General features: G+C 36.3%; 1 protein-coding gene across 1 annotated transcript in view; it reads right to left on the bottom strand.

Moving 5' to 3' along the window:
• Positions 1-408: 408 nt before the first annotated feature.
• The window catches only part of LOC105832044 (zwei Ig domain protein zig-8), a 312677-nt gene continuing 293183 nt past the window's right edge, over positions 409-19902 (bottom strand). The window contains exon 6 of the mRNA XM_028193050.2: positions 409-2865. Coding sequence (XP_028048851.1) covers positions 2762-2865 — 104 coding nt within the window. The 3' untranslated portion in view covers positions 409-2761. The remainder of the gene's footprint in view (positions 2866-19902) is intronic.

Here is a 19902-nt window from a genome sequence, read left to right as displayed (position 1 = left end):
GTCTGCAAGTGAGGGACTTCATGAGCCGAAGCCGGGGATTCTTAAATATCCCCGACGGGAAAAGTTCGGGAGCGCATCGGGGTCGTGGCTATCGATCTTCCGCGGGCCATCTTCTCGCAGCCGTTGCCATTACCTCCGAATTACCAACCAACCCCGAGATAGACAAAGACTTACGTCGTCCATTCCGTTTTTAAATTCCCGCATTACTATTACATATCACACAATTCCCCGATAATAACGTAAACGAAATAATAAAGAAATAAAATCAATATCCTATTTACGTGAAAATAAATTCTCTTCCTTCTCCTCTCTATCGGGGTAGGACGTTTTTTTTTTTTTTTTTTTACGCGCCTGATCAGCGAGGTAATTGCTGTCCGGACAGGCGGCGTGAGAATGAATCGAAGAACGTTGTGTGGGTAATTTATTTACAAGAGTAAAACATTATGTACAAGAATGCGCGCTTTTTCTCGCAAGAAAACCGTGTGAAAACAAGACAGTGAGAAGGGTGTGAGCGGGTGTGGGAAACACAGTTTTTTTTTTATCTTCCATTTCGGGCTAGTCGTGGGTGTAAATCATACGAGCCGTAAAGTCGCGTGGTTTTACATACATTTTCTCTACTATTACCTGTACGTGTGTGTATGTGTGTGTACGCGTGTCTTTTTCTTCTGTGTCTTCCTTTAAATTTTCATTTAACACTTATACCATAAGTAGAAAGTACTTCGCCGCCGATGAGTGGGGGGAGGGAGTCAATCCACCCACGTTTTTATTACATCGCTCTTCGGTTAAACTTGCTCGTGACACATTTATTTTACACTTAACACTTTCCTCACATTATGGTCGGGGAAAGGGCGTGGGATGTAGTCCTGTTTTATCTGCTCTCGCTCTATTTCCCTTCATTCTAGCGACACACTCGCGTTCAATTAATCTCTCTCTCTCTCTCTCTCTCTCTCTCTTTCTGCATCAACACTCACTGCACGTTAATTCTTATACGTTTGCATCGCGTTAGACATCACGGCGCAATTATCCTAAAAATTTCAGCGACGGCAATACGACTCTCAATCTTTCTCGCACGAAGCGCTCTTAATTAGAAACCGTAAAAGCTCTGGAGAAGTCTCTCTCTCTCTCTCTCTCTCTCTCTCTCTCTCGTGTCGTCGCTGAAATTTCTTTAATAATCTTGAGAATGTCTTCGCGTCATTCGTGGATATGATAAGAATTCTCGATTGGCTCTGTCGTGGTCGTATGAATCGTTGCTTAACGTGTGCCGTATTATTTCAACAATAAACCGTACTGATGCTAAGTTACGAAGCGTATAAACTAATTTCTGAGCTAAATGAAACAGATTTCTGGCTAATCAAGTGTTTGCGAGTAGGAAACTTTTTAAATGTTATTTTACTTCGCTTACCTATAGAGTGCAAAAGAAGTTCATCAAGCGAAAATAACTATGCTGGACATTTACGTCAACAATTTTGCTTTTCTTCAGGATTATTATAATTGTTATAAATAAATTGGAATTAAATCTAGCAATACTGGATTACGGATTGATATAATTCCATTGTCTTGATGGACGTGTTATAGAATAAAAAATGTTAAATATAAAAAGTATTTTAAAAATATGATGTCAAAATATGGCAGTTGGTATCGAAAGGTATTAATTAAATATATATCGTCGCTAAAAAAATGGGATTTGCTTGTTATTTAAGAGAACGGTTGTTAAACACGATGTTGTAATTATTAATTTTTGGACGCAAGTCTATGGTGAAAACATCATTTGTGCTACACGCCAATTATTGGGGAATGTTTTTTTTTTTCGAGATAATGATAGGTACCTCGTTTCGCTGGTTAACATTACGCAGTTATTTAACGTTTTACACGTATACAGCTCAACTGTAAATACCATTATACAACAAATGTATGAAAAGTCCTTTTTTTTTGGTGAAATTCCATTCATTCATTTCACGACTGGAAAAAGTCGACTCAGAAATTCGTCGTGAAATTTATGCTTCTAAGACACCGTGTAATACGACTGCCTCACACCCCACTTTAACCCTTAGGCACAAAGCTTCCCTTTTATTACGTAAGAAGAGCTGTCTCTTAGAGATTATCTTTGTATTTCTCACCCCAGCGGCCAAACCCATAGTTAAGTTTAAGATAAACGGCATGAGAATTTTCGCGTTAGATTAAGAGGAGTGAGATAACCGCCACAACGAAAGTATTTAAAGTGCGGCACGCAATTAAAGTAACATAACGATGCTTATTCTCTTTTAAATTAAAATTTTCGTTTTGAGATAAATAATTGGAATAGAGCTGAAAAAAAATTATGATTCATACAAACAATGTATTTTCATCACTTCGTATGCAATTTCGACGGTTTCGAAAAATTAATCCCGATAGAATAAAATGATAAATGTGATGGAAAGCAACAACGACAATAACGATGAACGATATGATATCGCAGCGATTATCTTGAAATATTACTTTTCAAAAATCAATTAATCCGAAAAATGTAAAAGTCGCGAAACGGTCGAAATTAATTACAAAATTTTATAAACGATTTCATTAATCTTACCTCACTTTAACTGCATCATTATAATCGTCGTGTAATTACGCATATTATTTGATCACATTCGGCCGCTACGATGAAATTGAGATCTAATTCGGGATGATCTGTGCGGAAGGGTTAACGTTTAGAATGTGTGAGTGATCGTGTTGCGATACGTCCATCGATTTTACGAGTCTCGAGCGAGCTTCGTGTACACGCACATTATCTCAGCTGGCCCAGAAGGAAGGCGAGCATCACCAGGACCGTCTTGGAGTTGGGCGAGCCGGCTGCCGTGTTTCCGTGCTGCATCGCGGCCGGATGCTCACCTGAAACAGAAACAAGAGTGCTCGTAGAACACGCTTCACCTTTATTTTGAGATCTCAGTGAAACACAGCGGAATGTAGATTGCAACGGAGATGCAGTGAACAAGGAGCACGCATAGAGACGTAGTCGAGACGAGTAGGAATTTAATTTTTCGCGGTTATATTATAACAACAACCTGCATGAACAGTGGGATTTATATCCTACAAAAAAATCACCGTAAAAACAAGCCATTAATAACAAAAATTTAAGTCGGAAGATATAAATGTAAATTACATAGAATATCATTCAATAGATTTTTGAATTTTTCATTTTTAAAATTTATTTTACATTCTTTTTACATTGTTCGCGCGTTCGAAAAGTATATATTTCAGAGAGTTTTAAAATAATATTACACAAGAGCTTTTAAAAGTGTTTTCAGATTTTATTAAATTCTGCTGTTAGACCACGATACCATTTGTTTATGACAAATTAAAAAATGCTTATTTTTATCCAGAATATTGTAACGTAAATTTTATAGCATGATGGTAAATTACACTATACAATTTTGATTTTTTAACTTTCCATATTAGCATACGTACATCTTTCTGTCTCTCCAAAACATACAAAAATATATACATTTCAAACCCTTTCCTGTTATTAATTTACAAGTATAGCTGTTCGTGACAAACTAAAAATGTTCCTAGCTTTTATCCATATAAAATGTGTTGTAAAATCGTATAAATTTTACAGTGCGCTGGTAAATGGTGTCATAATGCGCCTCTATGCTATTTGTATGGCTAGATATGGGATCTCCAGGCATAAATTTTTAAAGAACCCTCCACCGTATGGAACGGGACGGATATTTCGAGGTGAAACAGTCTCAAGTTTGACGTAATTCTATGTCGGCGTTGGGAGCCTTGGCGGATTTTCAGAATTGAGGTCAGTGTAATACAGCAACAGTAACAGAAGGAAATGGCGTGTTTCTCGTATGTCGGGGCATTCGCGCCCTCGATTGATTTCTTGGCGAACAGTACTGGAATTGGAACGAGCGTCGCGAGGGCGGTTTGCGCCGCCTTTTCTCTTTATTTGGCCAACCGACGAACGGCAAACGTGAGTACTTTTTATTATCCCTCCAAAGTAATGCCACTTTTGGGACAAAAGACTCAATCTTGAGTGCGGCATATCCCGGAAATGTAATCAAATACATAGAGGAAAGTAGAAAATTGAAAAAGTTGGAGAAAATTGATTCCAAGTATATTCCAAGTATCCACCTGTCGACCGCCAAGCGACTTTCTTGATTATCATTTCATTTTATATCTTTATATTTTTTCTTTTTTTCTTTCTTATTTTCCGTTCGAAATTGAGCTCGGAATTCGCTTAATCTGCAACGAATTGCTTGACAAATCGCGCGAATGGTCTGCGGTAGTAACTTGGATCGCTGCATAAGAGTGCCTAAGTGATGCATTGCGCGAAAAATCATATTAAGCGGCATCACAGCTTTCCTTCATTCTCCGTCACCCTGTGACCACACGCGATTACCGTCGATTAATATGCGTCGTGCGGACACGAGCTGTTACGTGCATTTTTGCAACAATCGTATCCCGCAGTATACATTTCTATTAACCACGTTCATTTGTCTCTCGCCGCACGATCGGATTCGTTATTTGGTTTTATGCGAACGTTTCAAATGGTGATTGTATTTACATATATTTCACTCATAGCGCATCCACATGCCGAAGACGGTTTAACATTGATAATCGAGCCATTATCTCGGGAACCGATTTGTTCACACTCTTATCGATGTAATTATTTTTTGATACAATTTTTTAGCTTCAGCTGTTATTTCACATATAATCGGATCGTATATAAAACTAATTTATAAAAAGATTTCATTCTTCTTTTAATTAACATATATAAGTAAAAACTTAATAATTAAAAAAATTAAATTAATAGTTAATCAAATCATAGAAAATGATAATTATATTAATAAATAAATTGTATTAAAACAAAACTATATATATATTGTATATATGTATCATTTGTATTATGTATAAAAGCGAGACTACTTCTCGCTCCTACTAGAATAATTTCTTACAATGACACTTTAAAAAGCTGTAAACTTTTAAAATGAGAAAAAAATGCTATAATACTTTAAGAGGATTTCACGCTTTGTTGGTAATAAAAATAAAGCGCAAAATTTTCAGCTCTAATAATTTTCACATTTTCAGCCTTTTCGTATCGGTCATCGAATGAGAAAATGCGCCGTGTCGTCGCGCAACTCATTGCGCGACGATAGTGACGAGGGACTCGACGTAAATGTTCGCGAGCGACATGGGACCGCGTAATTAACTGTGTAATTAATCGAGAATTGAAATTCAACGGAATTCGTCAGCGATTTCGCATCGCGGCGGAATGATGAAGAGATATTAATACATCGTGTAACGTGCATACATGGCAAAGGCGAATTCGGCCCGCAAATTTCGCGGCGGCGACGGCGGCGGCAGAGAACGGGACAAAGTATAATTAGCCAAATATGCGAGCTAAATGAATTTTGCATCGCCGTTTAGCGCACGCTCCAAAAGCGGAGAAAGCGAATTGTGATTACAGAGACACAGGCAGATAGAGATATAGATAGTACAAGATTGTCGAATCTAATGAATAATTCAGCATAAATTTCAATAAACCGGCTCGTTCAAACCGTGTAAATTTTTGCTGACCCAGTGTATCGTAAAGGATCGTTCTGTTGCGAAAGTGGAAATTTTCCCCTTAACGAGATATAACGTTCAAGGAGTTTTCCCGTATTAAATTTTATATCTCCCGGCGTGCGTTAGGCCCTTTGAAGAACAGACACCGCTGCTACCGGTCTCCCCCTTGATGCACGCTCGTATAATTACATCCCCGCGAATGTGAGCCGGCGCATTTGGCACCGGAGGACGGGCGACTTTTGCGAAATTAATGTTCTTCTAACGGGTGGACGGGGCGACGAAAGAAATAAGTCGGCAGGTCGTACAAATCGCGGCGGCCGCGGCGCGCACATTCGCCTTACCTTCTTCCTGTTATGCATATCTGAATATTTATCTTTCCGGAGTAGCCGGCGCGCGCATTCATCGAGCATGGAGAAGAGATGAATTCATGCACTTCGCCCGAGATAATTGCACTTCGGCCGAGGTCCGCAGCTCATTTGCACTGCCGGAAGATATGCGCTTTTTTTTTTTTCGACGATGAAAGACGGCACTTCACTCGTTATTTGTATCAGTTTCCGCTCCACCATCCGCCGTTTCCGTCTACCGAAAGTGTTGGCAGCAAGCTGTACGAACCTCCTAAAATTTTCACGCCGTCAAAATGGACAAAACGAGCAAAAACAGCACGGTGCGTAATAATGTTAAAGAGTTAAATTGTCTAATTACATGCAAATATGAAATAAATAGAAGTCTCTTCCAATATTTGATTATAAGTACAAGAAATACATTTTCTTTTATATGCAATATTTTATTCAAAAGCTACTTTGCAAAGAGAGAAGTTTCACATCGAAAATATATTAAAATTAGATATATAATATAATACAAAAGCTAATGAAGAGTTAAAGTTTGGATCTTGAAATTAAAACATTTCTAATTGAAAGAAATGGCGCAATCCTGGATTATATTACGAGATTGGTATAAGGAAATTTCTTCAGACTCTTAAATAGATTAGATAAACAGATAAGTTTGTGTTCCTGGCACGAAGATCTGTTCATAAAGATTACAATTGCCCGCGATACCGCGAATATGCTTCTGAAGGCGATCTTATTCTCGATGAGATTGCCAGGCGGATTCACGAACAGAAGGGATTCTCTTTTTGTAGTGTCTTGCAGTTTCCAACGGCTTTCAAAAATTGGATCGCATAGTGTGCTCTTCTTTGTTCTTAGAAGTAATAGAATAAAAAGTATTTTTACGTTGTGTTGATCAAAGAAAATAAAAATACATACAATCTATCATGCTAATAAGGTTTGTGCACTTTTCTCATTAGTGAGCCCTCAGTAAAATTGTTTAATTTCTAAGTTCATTTATTGGAGATTGTTAACACTAATTGTTATAACTATCTAATCTGTTTAGATAACTCTTTATTGGTTTTGTATCTCCTTGCCTGAATTTTTTAGTTCTAATGGAGAGTACAAACTGTTGCATTGTCTAATCGTTTCCGAAATATTGATTAGTGTGTTCGCCCTGGTTTCGCTTTTATTACCCGTCATAAGTTGGAACATGTTTGCAGATGGACAAAACGCGTTCCCAGAATGACTAATAAGATTTTCCTTTAGCCCTGTATTTCTACGATAGGGATTACACTAGTTTCTCGCTGATATTGTGCTTTGGTGCTTAAACAATGTTCTTATAAGACAAAATGGAAGCTTAATTTCATGGTGTTAATTCAAATGTTTTGTAACGGTTGTTAACATATAATTTCTATAAAAATTACTTCGTAGCAAAACAAGGAAATCATGCTCTCTGGATATAACATAAGTTTTTAAATACAATTCTTTTTAATATACACGTCGCTGAATAAAGCGTTTGGGGTCAACAACAGTAGAAACTACTTCAACTCGCGCTTAATGCTGTATTCTGATTGTCCAAAGACGGTACATTACGCTTTGCATTCCGGAAACGACGTTGCAACTTAATGATGACAGCCAGCTTCCGTAAGAATCTTAATAATGACAATATTTCTTCTTGAAGCTGTTTTAAAATACTGACAGATATTATGTATTTGACTCTCTGCTTTTATTTTAAAAAAAGTTATAAAATGTGCTGGTGTTAATAGAGTTCAACAAATTGCTTCGTTATTTTTGCCAATAACAGTACCATTAACGCTTTATGTAATAAAAAGATATATCTGTGCTACTAAATGTAAAAGTAAACTTGTTAAAATATAATTAAACTGCGGGCAAATGCGCTTATGTATAAGATCGGTTTAATAATTCTTATTTAAATCTTTGTTTAAGTAAACGTATATATCATCTTTGCATTGTTGCGCTTCCAATTACATTAACTAGACTAGTATAGCGATTATTTGTAAAAACTAAGACAGAGTTGTAACAGTAATAGATTGCATCTCGCTTTTATAAATCATATAATCTTGTGCAAAAAAAATTTTTTATGTATAACATTTTTGGATTGCAATATATTTGAAGTTTCAACATGTGTGTACTGCTTTTGAAAATTTATATTAATTTTTCCGACATGTGTTATACTCTTCCAATATATATTGTCGATTTTTGTTTAGACTTAAGACCTTCGTTTGCACGAAACACGAAAATTCAATTTCAAATTTTAGAAAATCTGTCATAAAATTCTAAGAAAATATTTCGAGAAAAATTAAAATTACAATACTATACTTTTAAAATTTCTGTCAATTATCTCTTGTGAATTATTACCTTTATCGCTCGATTGCGGTGTAATTGAATGGTTTCATGACCGGCCGAATCGAGTGAATCAACCGACACCTCTGAATCTCTGAAACCGTCGATTTCTGATTCGTCGAGGGGTCGTTGCAAATGGTGAAATAACCGCGGAAGGGTAATGCGGTGTCGAAATTGGTTGCACCGAGGCGGTTTGGCCGCGGCACGGAAAATTACGGTGGTAACGGCACCCAGGCGGTTGCTGCTGAAACAACCGGAAAGATCCTCGGCTGTCGAAACACCGCGAAATTTCCACCGTTTGGTTCCCGCCGCCGCTGCCGCCGCACGAAAACCCCTGTAATCTTTCGCGCACGGAGCGCCGCGTAATTAACGCGCGCGGCTCGATCGACCGAAAAATTTCCGGGGTTGTGTCGGGTACTGGCACGATTGCGATTCAGGACGCGTAGGGAGCACCGCCAGCATTGCCAGCATCGACCGTACCCCTTTTAGTTACATTATTCACACGTGTCTTTTTTCCCTCCCCTTCTCTTTCGCTTTAAAAAAAATGAGAATATTGACGATAAGACGCGTTGGGGAAACAAGATTTCCTAGAAGGATGTTCTAAACTTTAATATGTATTATACAAATAGCTTTGTTAGACGTATACATATAGTCTTTTTAAATATGTATAAGGTTTCCATTTTTTATAGATGCTATTTCAAAAATGACTCTAAAAAAGATTACAAAATTTTCGCTGTTTTATAAACGTTTGCGTTCTCGTCGAAAAAATTTGAGAAATATTTTCGAGACTTGTCAAAAAGTACGAGTTACAAAAGAATAAAAATGTATATCAAAGTAAAATAATTGAGTTTTAATGGCGCTTCGTCACATAATAAGTTCAGAAAACAAAGATAAATAAGATAAAATAAAATTCGAAAAAACTTCTTCGCGTGACCTTATTTCTTTTATCTTCTTAACGATCCTTTACTTTTCTAACGGAATTAGATTTTTAATTCTGAAAAGTACCGTAAGGGAAAACGGAATGCTTTGTCCGCGAACAGAAACGGAACAGGAAATCGTGAGAAACTTTACGATTCCAGCAATTTCTTCTCGTCTGCACGATCCAAGAAAACGTAAGCCCCTCCGTATTTTTTACACGCATTTCCGGTGGGAGAGCGGCCTAATTCTTCATATAGCACGCGTTATTACCTTGCTCGAAAGGAACGCGCTCATAAAAGATGCACGACTGCAGGTGCAGGAGGAGGAATAAACGAGGAATAAACGCAGCTCGCGGTAACAAAGGATTTAAAGGAATCCCGTCTCGAAGGAAATCATCCTGCGTTGTCGCGACAGTCGGATCCGTATTTGAATGTACGCCTCTCCATTTTTCATGATTTCGCCGGACGAGGATACCTTTGCGTCGACGATGAATAGGACACGGCCTCAAAAGTTGAGAATTATGCGCAGAGAATATAATAGAACGTATCTATATGTCTATCTATCCAGCGGTAGAAGAATAGGAAAACCTTTATCTATCCATATTTTTGAAATTATAATACTGACAGAGTATCGATATTGACGTGAGCAACTGATAACACCGATAATACCACAGAATTGTAATAATATAGGCGCACGGTTTGTCTCAGCCGGCGTGCATTTCCTACAGGAATTTCGCTCGGGAAAGAATTCGTTAGGCGGACGATCCGTTTTCGCGTAATCGCTAATAAATTGCGGTAAACTAGGTCGACGTGGGATATAAGCGAGATATTTAAGCATAACTCCGAGATATTCCATTGCGAAAGTTACGACCGCACGGCCAAAACGGCAACTAGACACTTGAGCAACTCGGCGTAGCCCCTGAAACTGGGTTACATGACTTACATCCGTCATAGGAGTTTGCAGTAACGTTGCGAGCACGCGGCGACGGCAGCCCCTGACAGACAGTAGTGCAATCCTTAAATGCGTCAGTCCGCCGATACGTTGAATCGCTCATCGGTGAGCTCCATTCCCTTCCGCGGCACTTCCTCGAACTTGAACTGACAATATTCGCAACGCGAATCAAACCAATCGTGCGACGATGCGCGAAATACATTTCGCGTTTGATCGCGGCTTTACACGCGACGCACTTCTCGCAAATATTGGCCGAACGTGGTACGTCGCATCCGCGCGGTTCATCTCCCGATGGCCACGAGCAAATAGTCGGCGCTTTATGAAAATCAGTTAATTGGAAAAAATAAATAAACTCGATTGGGAGCGAAAAGGGAGAGCGCCCGTATGCGCTTGCCGTTACACGCGAGCCCCTTGCAATTCGATATGACGACATTTGGTTCGGTTTAGTTTGCGGGACGCGCAGATTTTTTCCTCGTCGTTGCGTTTATATTTGGAATTTCCGATTCGCTGGTATTTCGGCGTTTTGCTCAAAGAAATATTTTTCCAACTTCAAACATTAACAACTTTATTTAGACAAAATTATCAATTCAATCGAACCTGAATCTCGTTAGAGGAATCTTGTCAGAAAATGTCTGAAATATGAGACATCAATAACACTAGTTTATAAGTTTTACCAATTTTATTTTTAATGCCAGAAAAGAGAACAATTTTTTTAACGTTTATTTTTGAAGCACTATATTCAAATCTGTCGCTAAAAAAACAGTTAAAGTTTTAAGATATAGCGTATTAGTACAACTACTTTTAGTATTAATAGTGACAACGTATTATCGTTTGTTTACGAAGATATTGCATAGAGCTGTCGTTTATGTTATGGCATAAAAATGCCAAGAAAAATGTATAAAACCAATCCAAACTATTTCTGTTACGTTTGTGGACAATAAATTATTGAAAAAAATTAAAGGCTGCATAATCAAAATTTATCTATTCAAATCACCTTTTTATACTGAAAACACAAACGCTCAGGACTTCTGATTTGTTTTTAAATTTTAATAGAATTACTCTATATATTGAAAAAAAATCCTTTGTTACGTCGCGAAAAAGAGATGGAAATATTTCGATGATCGAGTCGAGCTCAGCGTAGAAAATTGTCCTAGAAATCATCTTCATATGCTCCTGCACAAAACCTTATAAACTAGTGTAATTGGATAATATACTTTCCCGCAGTGTCTCCCGTAATAATGTCCATTGCCAAGTAATCAGTACAGCAATAATTGCGTTGGGGGCAATGCTATTTGCCATAATCGACGTTCTCGGAGGGAACTACTGCAGCCGTAATATTCCGCGTTGTCGTGTAATAAATCACTTCGCCGATTATATTTTGTTTCGCCGAATGTAACACGGAGTGGAATTTTATTTCCCGTCGATGATCGATTTGCAGGCCGCCCGCCCGGGCGAGCGCGGTCGTGCGATTTATCGCCGGCAATAATTACACCGCGGAATTACGGCGCATTACGGCGGTGCGAGGGCACGGTAAACAAAACGACACGCGGACGTCGAAAACGCATTTGGGTTCATCTGCGGAAAACTCGCGCCGCAGCGCCACTGCGGGTGATAAGGGAAAACGTGAATTAAACGCGCGATACGGCAATCGCGGCTTAAGCGGGACTTGGCACAATTACTTTAGTAGATAATTGTGTATCTCGGCGACGCGCAACGAGTCATTTAGATACCGCCGGATCGTCGCTGGACGAAGAGAAGAGTGATAAATTTGCGATATTGTGCACCCGCGAGTAAAGGCCTGCAAAGAGCGAGTGACGATATAACATCTCGTACTTACGCCAAGAATACTATTTAAAAGCCTTTTTTAATTAACCGAGATGCTAAAAAATTAAAATTTAATCTTCGTAATGAAGTTTAATTATAATTTCTATTTTAATTTTATTTAATTATTTATTTATTTAATTTTATTTGAGTAAACCAACAGCTGGATACGCACAAAAATTAACATTACTATAATATTAAAGACAATTATTTACATGAAATTTAAATAGTAATGTAAAATTAAAATTCATAATTTCGCTTCCATCCCCTATGTTCTATTTCACTCGAAAATCCGTTCATTATTAAATTTGAAAATGTTTGGCCAACACTGATTTTGAGCCTGATCGGAAATCAGCCCTGTTAATTCCGCTTTTAATTTTGGGGGAAACCGCGTGACTCCGCAACATGTTACATCAATGTTGTCGTTAATTTAATTTTATGTTACAGGCGGCGTGTAAAGCGGTTTTAAACGATCAATTGGTCACAGGATGGATGTTTTAGCTGCAACAATTCAACGCGCGAAACTGTTTTCGAAATATTCACAAGCTCTTCAAAGTGCGCGTACTCCTCGTGTTCTCTCCTTTTTTTTTGTGCTGAAAGCGAGATTCTTGCGAAAGAATCCGGCGCTTTGTATGAATCGACGGCTACATCGGGTTCCTTTTACCGCGTTTACACACGCGCGCGCGAGGGGGGATCTTTATCTATGATTAATGGAAACTACTGAAATAAATATCGGAAAAGCAATCAGGTATTTCCATTCCCTCCTCTCCTTCATCTGGAAAATGGAATAAATAGAAGGCGATTTCTCCCCCGCCGAGTCGCTCGAACATATCAGTTCCCGGTCGAATTATGGTTTTGGTACAGAGTCGAGCAGCGCGGAGCCTATTTGAGAAAGAGAGAAAGAGAGAAGGGGCAGGGAAGAAGGGACGGTAATAGACTATGCTAATGACCAACTAGATGAGCGCTCCTCCGATTCATCTTCAGTCGTGAACGCGCCCGCGGTTTGGCAGTTTGCCGCTGTGCAAGTGCACTTGACCCGATTCAAGAACTGCGATTGCCGCTGTGTCGATACGAAAAAAGGGGGACCCCCGACAGGAAATCGATCGGCCAGGAGCTCCTTCGTCTCACGCCGTGCCGGTCGCTCGGGTTTTAATAGATTTCTCCCGAATGGAGAGAATATCGACAGGAATTAGCCTCTCCATCTCGACGTCACAGTGAATGCTTGATATTGCGGAATTAACCTGCTAGCTTAGAGTTGTCGCTTTTCGGAGACAAAAGACCCGAGATTGAATCTCAGAGAGACTCCCGTTTCAGAAAATAATAAAGTGAAGTTGTTGCGAAGCGCAAAACAATAATGATATAATTTAATTGCAGTTAATTGAAACACAGGATCTTACAAACATTGAAAGTGTAGTCTTAAGTTTGAATTGAGACGAAGAAGAAAGTTCTAATTATGTTATTTCTTAACCCAATATTAATTATACGTGTGTGTGTGTGTGTGTGTGTGTGTGTGTAAATCTAATGTTAGTTATATTAATAAAATATATACATACAAATCTAATATTGATATTTTCTTTTTTTTCTTTTTTAATACATTATAATATTTTTTGTTATCATAATTAATTTACCTTCATAATTTACTCCTTTTGGTTACAGCATCTAATATGTTTAATGTCAGCGAGAGAGAAAAGTTTCTTTCTTTATGAACTAAAGCCACCGTAGGTTAAAATAAACTTTTTAATACACTAAATCATAAGTCTTAGTCTTAGGGCTTCTGGACTTAATAGCTTCTGAGATTTCATCTTGCCGGAGAATAGAAAATAATGCTACGCGGAATATTACATGAGAGAATTTAATTTTGCAATATTGACACGTCGGGGAGGAGTAAATATTTACGATGCCTGAAGTATCTGGACGAATTATTTTGATGTGAACTGAACCAAATGAATTAAATGTGACGAATTAGTTACACATCGTGTATGCGTAGGGAGAATTGATGAAAAGAAAATACTGTATACACCAGATATAATACAGGTATTCGTGTTAATTTCACGAAAATTCAGAGAGAATTAATTATTCATGGTACATGTATTTGCAGGAGTTATGAGCGTCATATATAATTGATAAACATTATAATGAAAGGAACTTTGTGTACTTACACGATGTGATTTAAACGTGGTTTGAAATTTATCACTTCGGATTTAGTTTTATAGAGGTTCGAGTGATTCAAGTTTATATCAACTTAATTCCGATTAGAATAACAATCTTAACTTTCAAATATCTAGTTAAATTATCACGTAAATTTTCGCGGTGCACAACAAAATTAAACAAAAAAAAGTGTAAACGAGAGATACGCGTGATTTTATGTATAACCATAATTCTATTAATATGTAGTGTAGAATAATAATCTTTATTTCAAACTTTCAACTGTGCATTTGAAATCACCGTATAATTTCAACTGCACAACAAAGTTAAACCAGATAAACGAAAGTACGAAACCGAGGATACTCTAGATTTTTGAAATAATAAACATTGTGCGAAGAAGTGAAATAAATAACGTCATCAATAATGCATCAATAATGCGCGTGGCGTTATAAGATTCCATTTTAAAGATCATGACATATATTCCAAATATTTTCCCATTTGTCTATTGTAACGATATCTTGTTTGTTTTATGATGGTTCGTGTCCTCATGTCGCCTCTATATCGTGGTTAGTAGGTACGGGTAAAACATAATTCGATCTATCGCAACGTCCTAGTTACGGCGCATATGGCATCCAGCGTCTCGCTTTTCCACAGCCATTTTCCCTTTATTTCTGACTGATGACGTTTACAAGGGATAAAGATAGAAACGTCGATAACATTCGCCTGTTTCGATGCAGATTTTTTTTCACGATGCTCCAGGCATAATTCAAATTCTCAATCTGTTTTCTCTCAATAAAATAAATTTAAAATAAATTAATTGTATTAATGTATTAATTTTATTAATCTTGATCAGAAAAAGGCACATTAAAAATCCATCTAATATCAGTTTTATTAGTTATTTTAATTTTAATTTTTTTAAAAATATCTTTCAATGATTTTTCTCTTAAAAATTATTTACTGCTAAATTTTTAGGCAATTCCACGTTTCTGAATTTGGATTTCGATCTTAATTTAAAATACATGTGACACCGCGCAACGAGGATAATGAAACTCGAGTATGTTGCATTAACAAGTAACGTTATAATAAAGCAAATTTTCATTTATTTTTCATCTTCATGTATGATAAAATGGTAGGGTATGTCTGCTATTCGTGCGTAAATTAAAATGCGCCAGCGCAACGCGATTACGCTGTGCATTTCATTAAAATTAAAAAAAAAACGCAATCTCTTGTTTCCGTCACGTACACCTTCGTAAATCTGAATATGATTGAATATAAATCATTATATCACTAACACGCGACGCTATATTGCGTAACATCCAAGTGTTATAAATCCTCGTATTAGAACGCCACGGAATGTAGCGTTTGTTACAAAAAAATCAAGAAAATTGAAATAAAAAATCGCAAATTACATTTTACTGTTTCTTAAAAAAAGAAATATTTGTTATATCGACCACTGTGTTTTAAAAATGGAAGTAATCGCAATGAAATCAATCGGGCTTCAGTTATTTCGTCGGCCGACATCGTTTTCATACCATAATTTAGATCGGCTCAACATTTTTACAAGTGCTATGAAATGAAAAGTCCATAAATTGCCGAGGACCGATCTCGCTGCGATTTTATATAAACGTAACTCGCTCGCTTGTATTTATGAGACCACATTTATGCCGCCGTACTTGGTATTTCCGCGGGTTAATTCGGTCATAAATATACGTAGACACTTCTACAGCGATAATCGGTATCCCTTACGCGCGTATGTGTTTGTTGAGTATGTTGCACATGTGCCAAGCGCATGTGCACAGGATTTCAGTGCCAATGAACGTGAATGGCAAACTGAAATTGCGCTCTACAGCGTGCAAATATAAATTGCGTATAAAATAAACGTAAGAAATTTTTTTCTCGATTTGAAGCTTGGTATTTTTCTGTTTCTATAATTACACTCTGTTATTGCAAATTTTTCAAAAAAAAAAAATAAAACAGACTACGGCACACACAAATATAACTTAAAAAATATATATGCGAAAATATGGATTTCTAATAAAAGCGCAAATAACAAAAAAAAAGAGAGAAATAATTTCGGTAAATTTAAATTGATTCATATTGTTGCAATTCCAATTCCAAAATATGTTTTAAAAATTATACCAAAAGAAAAAATGTATAATCAAACTAAAAATAAATAAATACTGCATTATTTCTAAAACTTACTTTATGTATCTAAAGTTTCACATAATTAAAAGCGACAAAAAAGAAGATGTTGAATATAATCGTAAGAATTCCTGGACCCTCAAAGATAATGTGTGTAATGCTCGTAATGGTGCGTTACGAGCTTACACGGCAAACATAAATGGTAAGCATGGGATTACGATATGCAGGTCTGTATTTACGCTGATATTAACACTAGCGCCCATTCATCCCAATAAGCGCCGTTAATGCACTTTGAGACTTGCGAAAATCTGTGCTGCATAATGGATGGATACGTCGACTCGCGCGTTATAACGTTTGTACGTCAAATAACCCGGTGATTTAATCGTGAATTTGCATTCACCTGCTTAATAGACGTTTTGCAATTGTTGATTTATGATAATAGCAACAGTGCCGTGTTAGTAACATATTCGTATAAATAATCTAATTCTCAGGTAAGCGCCGAATTCATTCAGGTATTCGATGAGATTCTGGGAGTAATTGGACATCTCGGAATTATCCTCTCTTAAAAAAGGCACGTAATAAAGTCTTTCTTCCGTGATTGGTCCTCTTGCGCGGCTTACCTCGTATTGCTAGAATAAATGTCAAAAGTCTGACAATTGAACAAAGAACAATTGAACAATTGAGTATTAAAGTTTTAGTATTAAAGTTAAAAGTTATACGTAATAAAAATAAATAAAATATTTCTCTTTTTAATATTTTTCCTTTTTTTATACCCTGAGGTACAGTTTAAAGTGTTACAATATTTAGAATTTAGAATATTTATTAATTGAGTATTAAAGTTTAAGTGAGGGAGAAATTTTTCTCCTTCCCTTCTCTCTCTCTCTCTCTCTCTCTCTCTCTCACTCTTTCTCACTCTCGAGCGCTTTTGATTATTATATTGAATATTGAAGCAACATGAGATCGATAATTGCATATCTCTCTAATCCGGCACTAATTTCGAGGACGATAATCTTCGTGAAGAATCTTGCAGTATCGGCGGGAGGATTTTCGTTCCAAGTAAGATCGCGGAAATTAAGTCGCTCAGAGAATTATGCAAATTACGGATTATCGGTAAGGTATGCCGATGTGATATTATCGTTTCACATTCGAATAAGCCAACTTACCGTTGGCCAATCTGCGATATTTGAAATTGAAATAGAACGTTCCGCTTTTAATCGATGTGACTGCAATAGTAAAGCCATTTTTGTTGCCGCTCATCTGTTATTTTGAATAATCAAAAATGAATCAATCCACATTTAAAAGTTTATTGGCATCTTTTAAATTTCTATATCATCCTTAGTTACGATAAAACATGTCTAGAAAATATGAGTTATTGTCGCTTTTTTTTTCATTGGCATTCTTGTCTACGTTACTTCCTTGTGAATTCTTCTCTTTGAAAGTACTTAAAGAATACGTAGCCAAGATTTTACAGATTTCTTCTATGATATACTTTTCAGAAACTTGAGACATAAATTCCACAATGCAAGGATTTAATGTACGCTACCTTCCATTTTGGACCTGCTTTATGTTACATGCTAGTGAAACCAGGCTGAATTTTATTTATATTTACTCTCGAGTGTTGCCAGTAGCTGACAGTTAATGACGAAACGACGGAAGTGTGCTCCTTATAAAAGTGCTTTTACGTAATTACTAAAACATTACGTGTTAACCGTAGTTACTGTATCGTTGGCTTTACTATGTGCAAATAAACACAATTGTGTGGTCTCGCGCTCTCGGATATTTTTGTAATAATTAAACTATTCACACGGTTTTGCAACATTTTTTGAGTGCAGATATTTTTTATTTGTAACTATTACATAATTATTAAAAGGACACGTGGGAAAGTATTTGTTTGAATATTTTGATAGACGGATTACGATATTAAAATTATTTATATGTTTTTGCAATATTTCTCGCGGGATATTTTTTATTTAACACTGCTGTACAATTATTAAAAAGCATGTGTAAAAGTATTAAAGAATTGTAACGTGACAGATGATCCTGCTATCTCATGACATACAGCGGAAACTTCACTGTTCTTCGTGTCATTTCAGAAAGCAAAGATTTTTCATGTCACAAATACGTTGAAAAGATGTTAAAAACTTTTCACTATAGCGTATGATACTATAAATTATTTAATTTCCATTTCCATTTCCAGATTAAATCATTTATCTTCCATTCTGGATACTTGCAAGAATAAAATTCTATTGTTCTTCTACGTTTTCAATCTTCGACATCATGCACCTTCTTGTTGCACGTTCGAAGATGACTTTCGAATGCACCGTATTCGATCAATAGAGGAATAATGACGTCTATTTTATTCGCGTTTCGCGGTACTATTTTGCGAAATTTCACGACTTGTTTTATTACTCGATAACCGACTTCGGGTTCGAGATGTGTGTAAATGTCGACGGTGTACGCGTGTTGTACGTGCAGCCGTTGTTAAAACGTTCCATAAATCAAGACGATCTTGACTCGCTGCAAGTATTCCATAAATCAAAAAGGATCTTGCCTTGGTTGGAAGTTACAACGAACGCGGTGGCAACACGTATTCTTGTATCAGTGCTCGCGCTCTATTTTGTTTAGCGGTTATGGCCCGCGCTAGTAAAACTCTACAAGAAATCGATAACCCGTCCGAATTTCTTCGGTGCCGAAGTAGCGCTAGACAGCTTTCCAACGAATGCGAAATCGACGATGCTTATTGAGACAGATGGATTATGTAAGATCAAGATGAAATTGGTACATTGAGAAAAAAACTAATGCAATCAATAACTGTTAGTGTATCTTTGCTTTCAAATAAGTTAGCATGTCTATAAAATGTTCCTCTTATTTTCTTTATTTATTTGACGCACTAAAAATATTTTCGAGCCTTATTCTTCTGCAGTATTCACTTGTAAAATATTTAATCTTAGGAAAAGATAAAATAAAAATCTAATCATATAAAAAATATTTTAGAAAGAGAAATAAAAGAAAACTAAGATAACATTAAATATTCTTTCCTAATTAAGCATTTGTAAATATTAGTTTAGTTTTGTTTTACATGAATTTATATAAAATAAAATGTATGAATATTTTATTTCAGTTTTTATTGTCCATAAGAACATATGTCATGAAAGAATTTAGATTATCAGACACTAAAAGTATTAGTACTTTGTTACTATTCCATTAACTTCTTTTTCTCTTTCTTTTTTATTTCCCAATTTATTTAAACCAGAAAGTTGAAAATTTAATCTGTAATGCATTGAAATTTGCTTAAATTAACATTGCTTAAATATATTATTATTAATATATCATAATTTTATGTAATATTTCTAATTTTTAAAAAATTTTATCTGTGTATAAAAGATTATGCTTGAAAAAAAGTATAAAAAACGATATCTTTACTAGATTTAGAGATACGTAATATCTCTTTCGCGAAAATCACTCTATCATCGTTTATCACTTTTTACCGAGCTCACGCGAAAATAAGGAATAGCTCTGGCTCTGTAATATATTTTCTATCATTTTTATTATTCATACTTGCGAGATCACCTTATAAATTTTAAGCGACTGACATATTTCGCAATTAGTAGAACTTTTATCGTATAATAAAATGTCAAAATGTATCAATGAATAATGTATCAATATAGTTTTACTTTATATTGTGCAT

This window comes from Monomorium pharaonis, chromosome 9 (genome assembly GCF_013373865.1).
Source record: "Monomorium pharaonis isolate MP-MQ-018 chromosome 9, ASM1337386v2, whole genome shotgun sequence".
Taxonomy (NCBI): domain Eukaryota; kingdom Metazoa; phylum Arthropoda; class Insecta; order Hymenoptera; family Formicidae; genus Monomorium; species Monomorium pharaonis.
The sequence above is the reverse complement of the archived record's forward strand: the minus strand, read 5'-3'. Positions and strand labels throughout refer to the sequence as shown.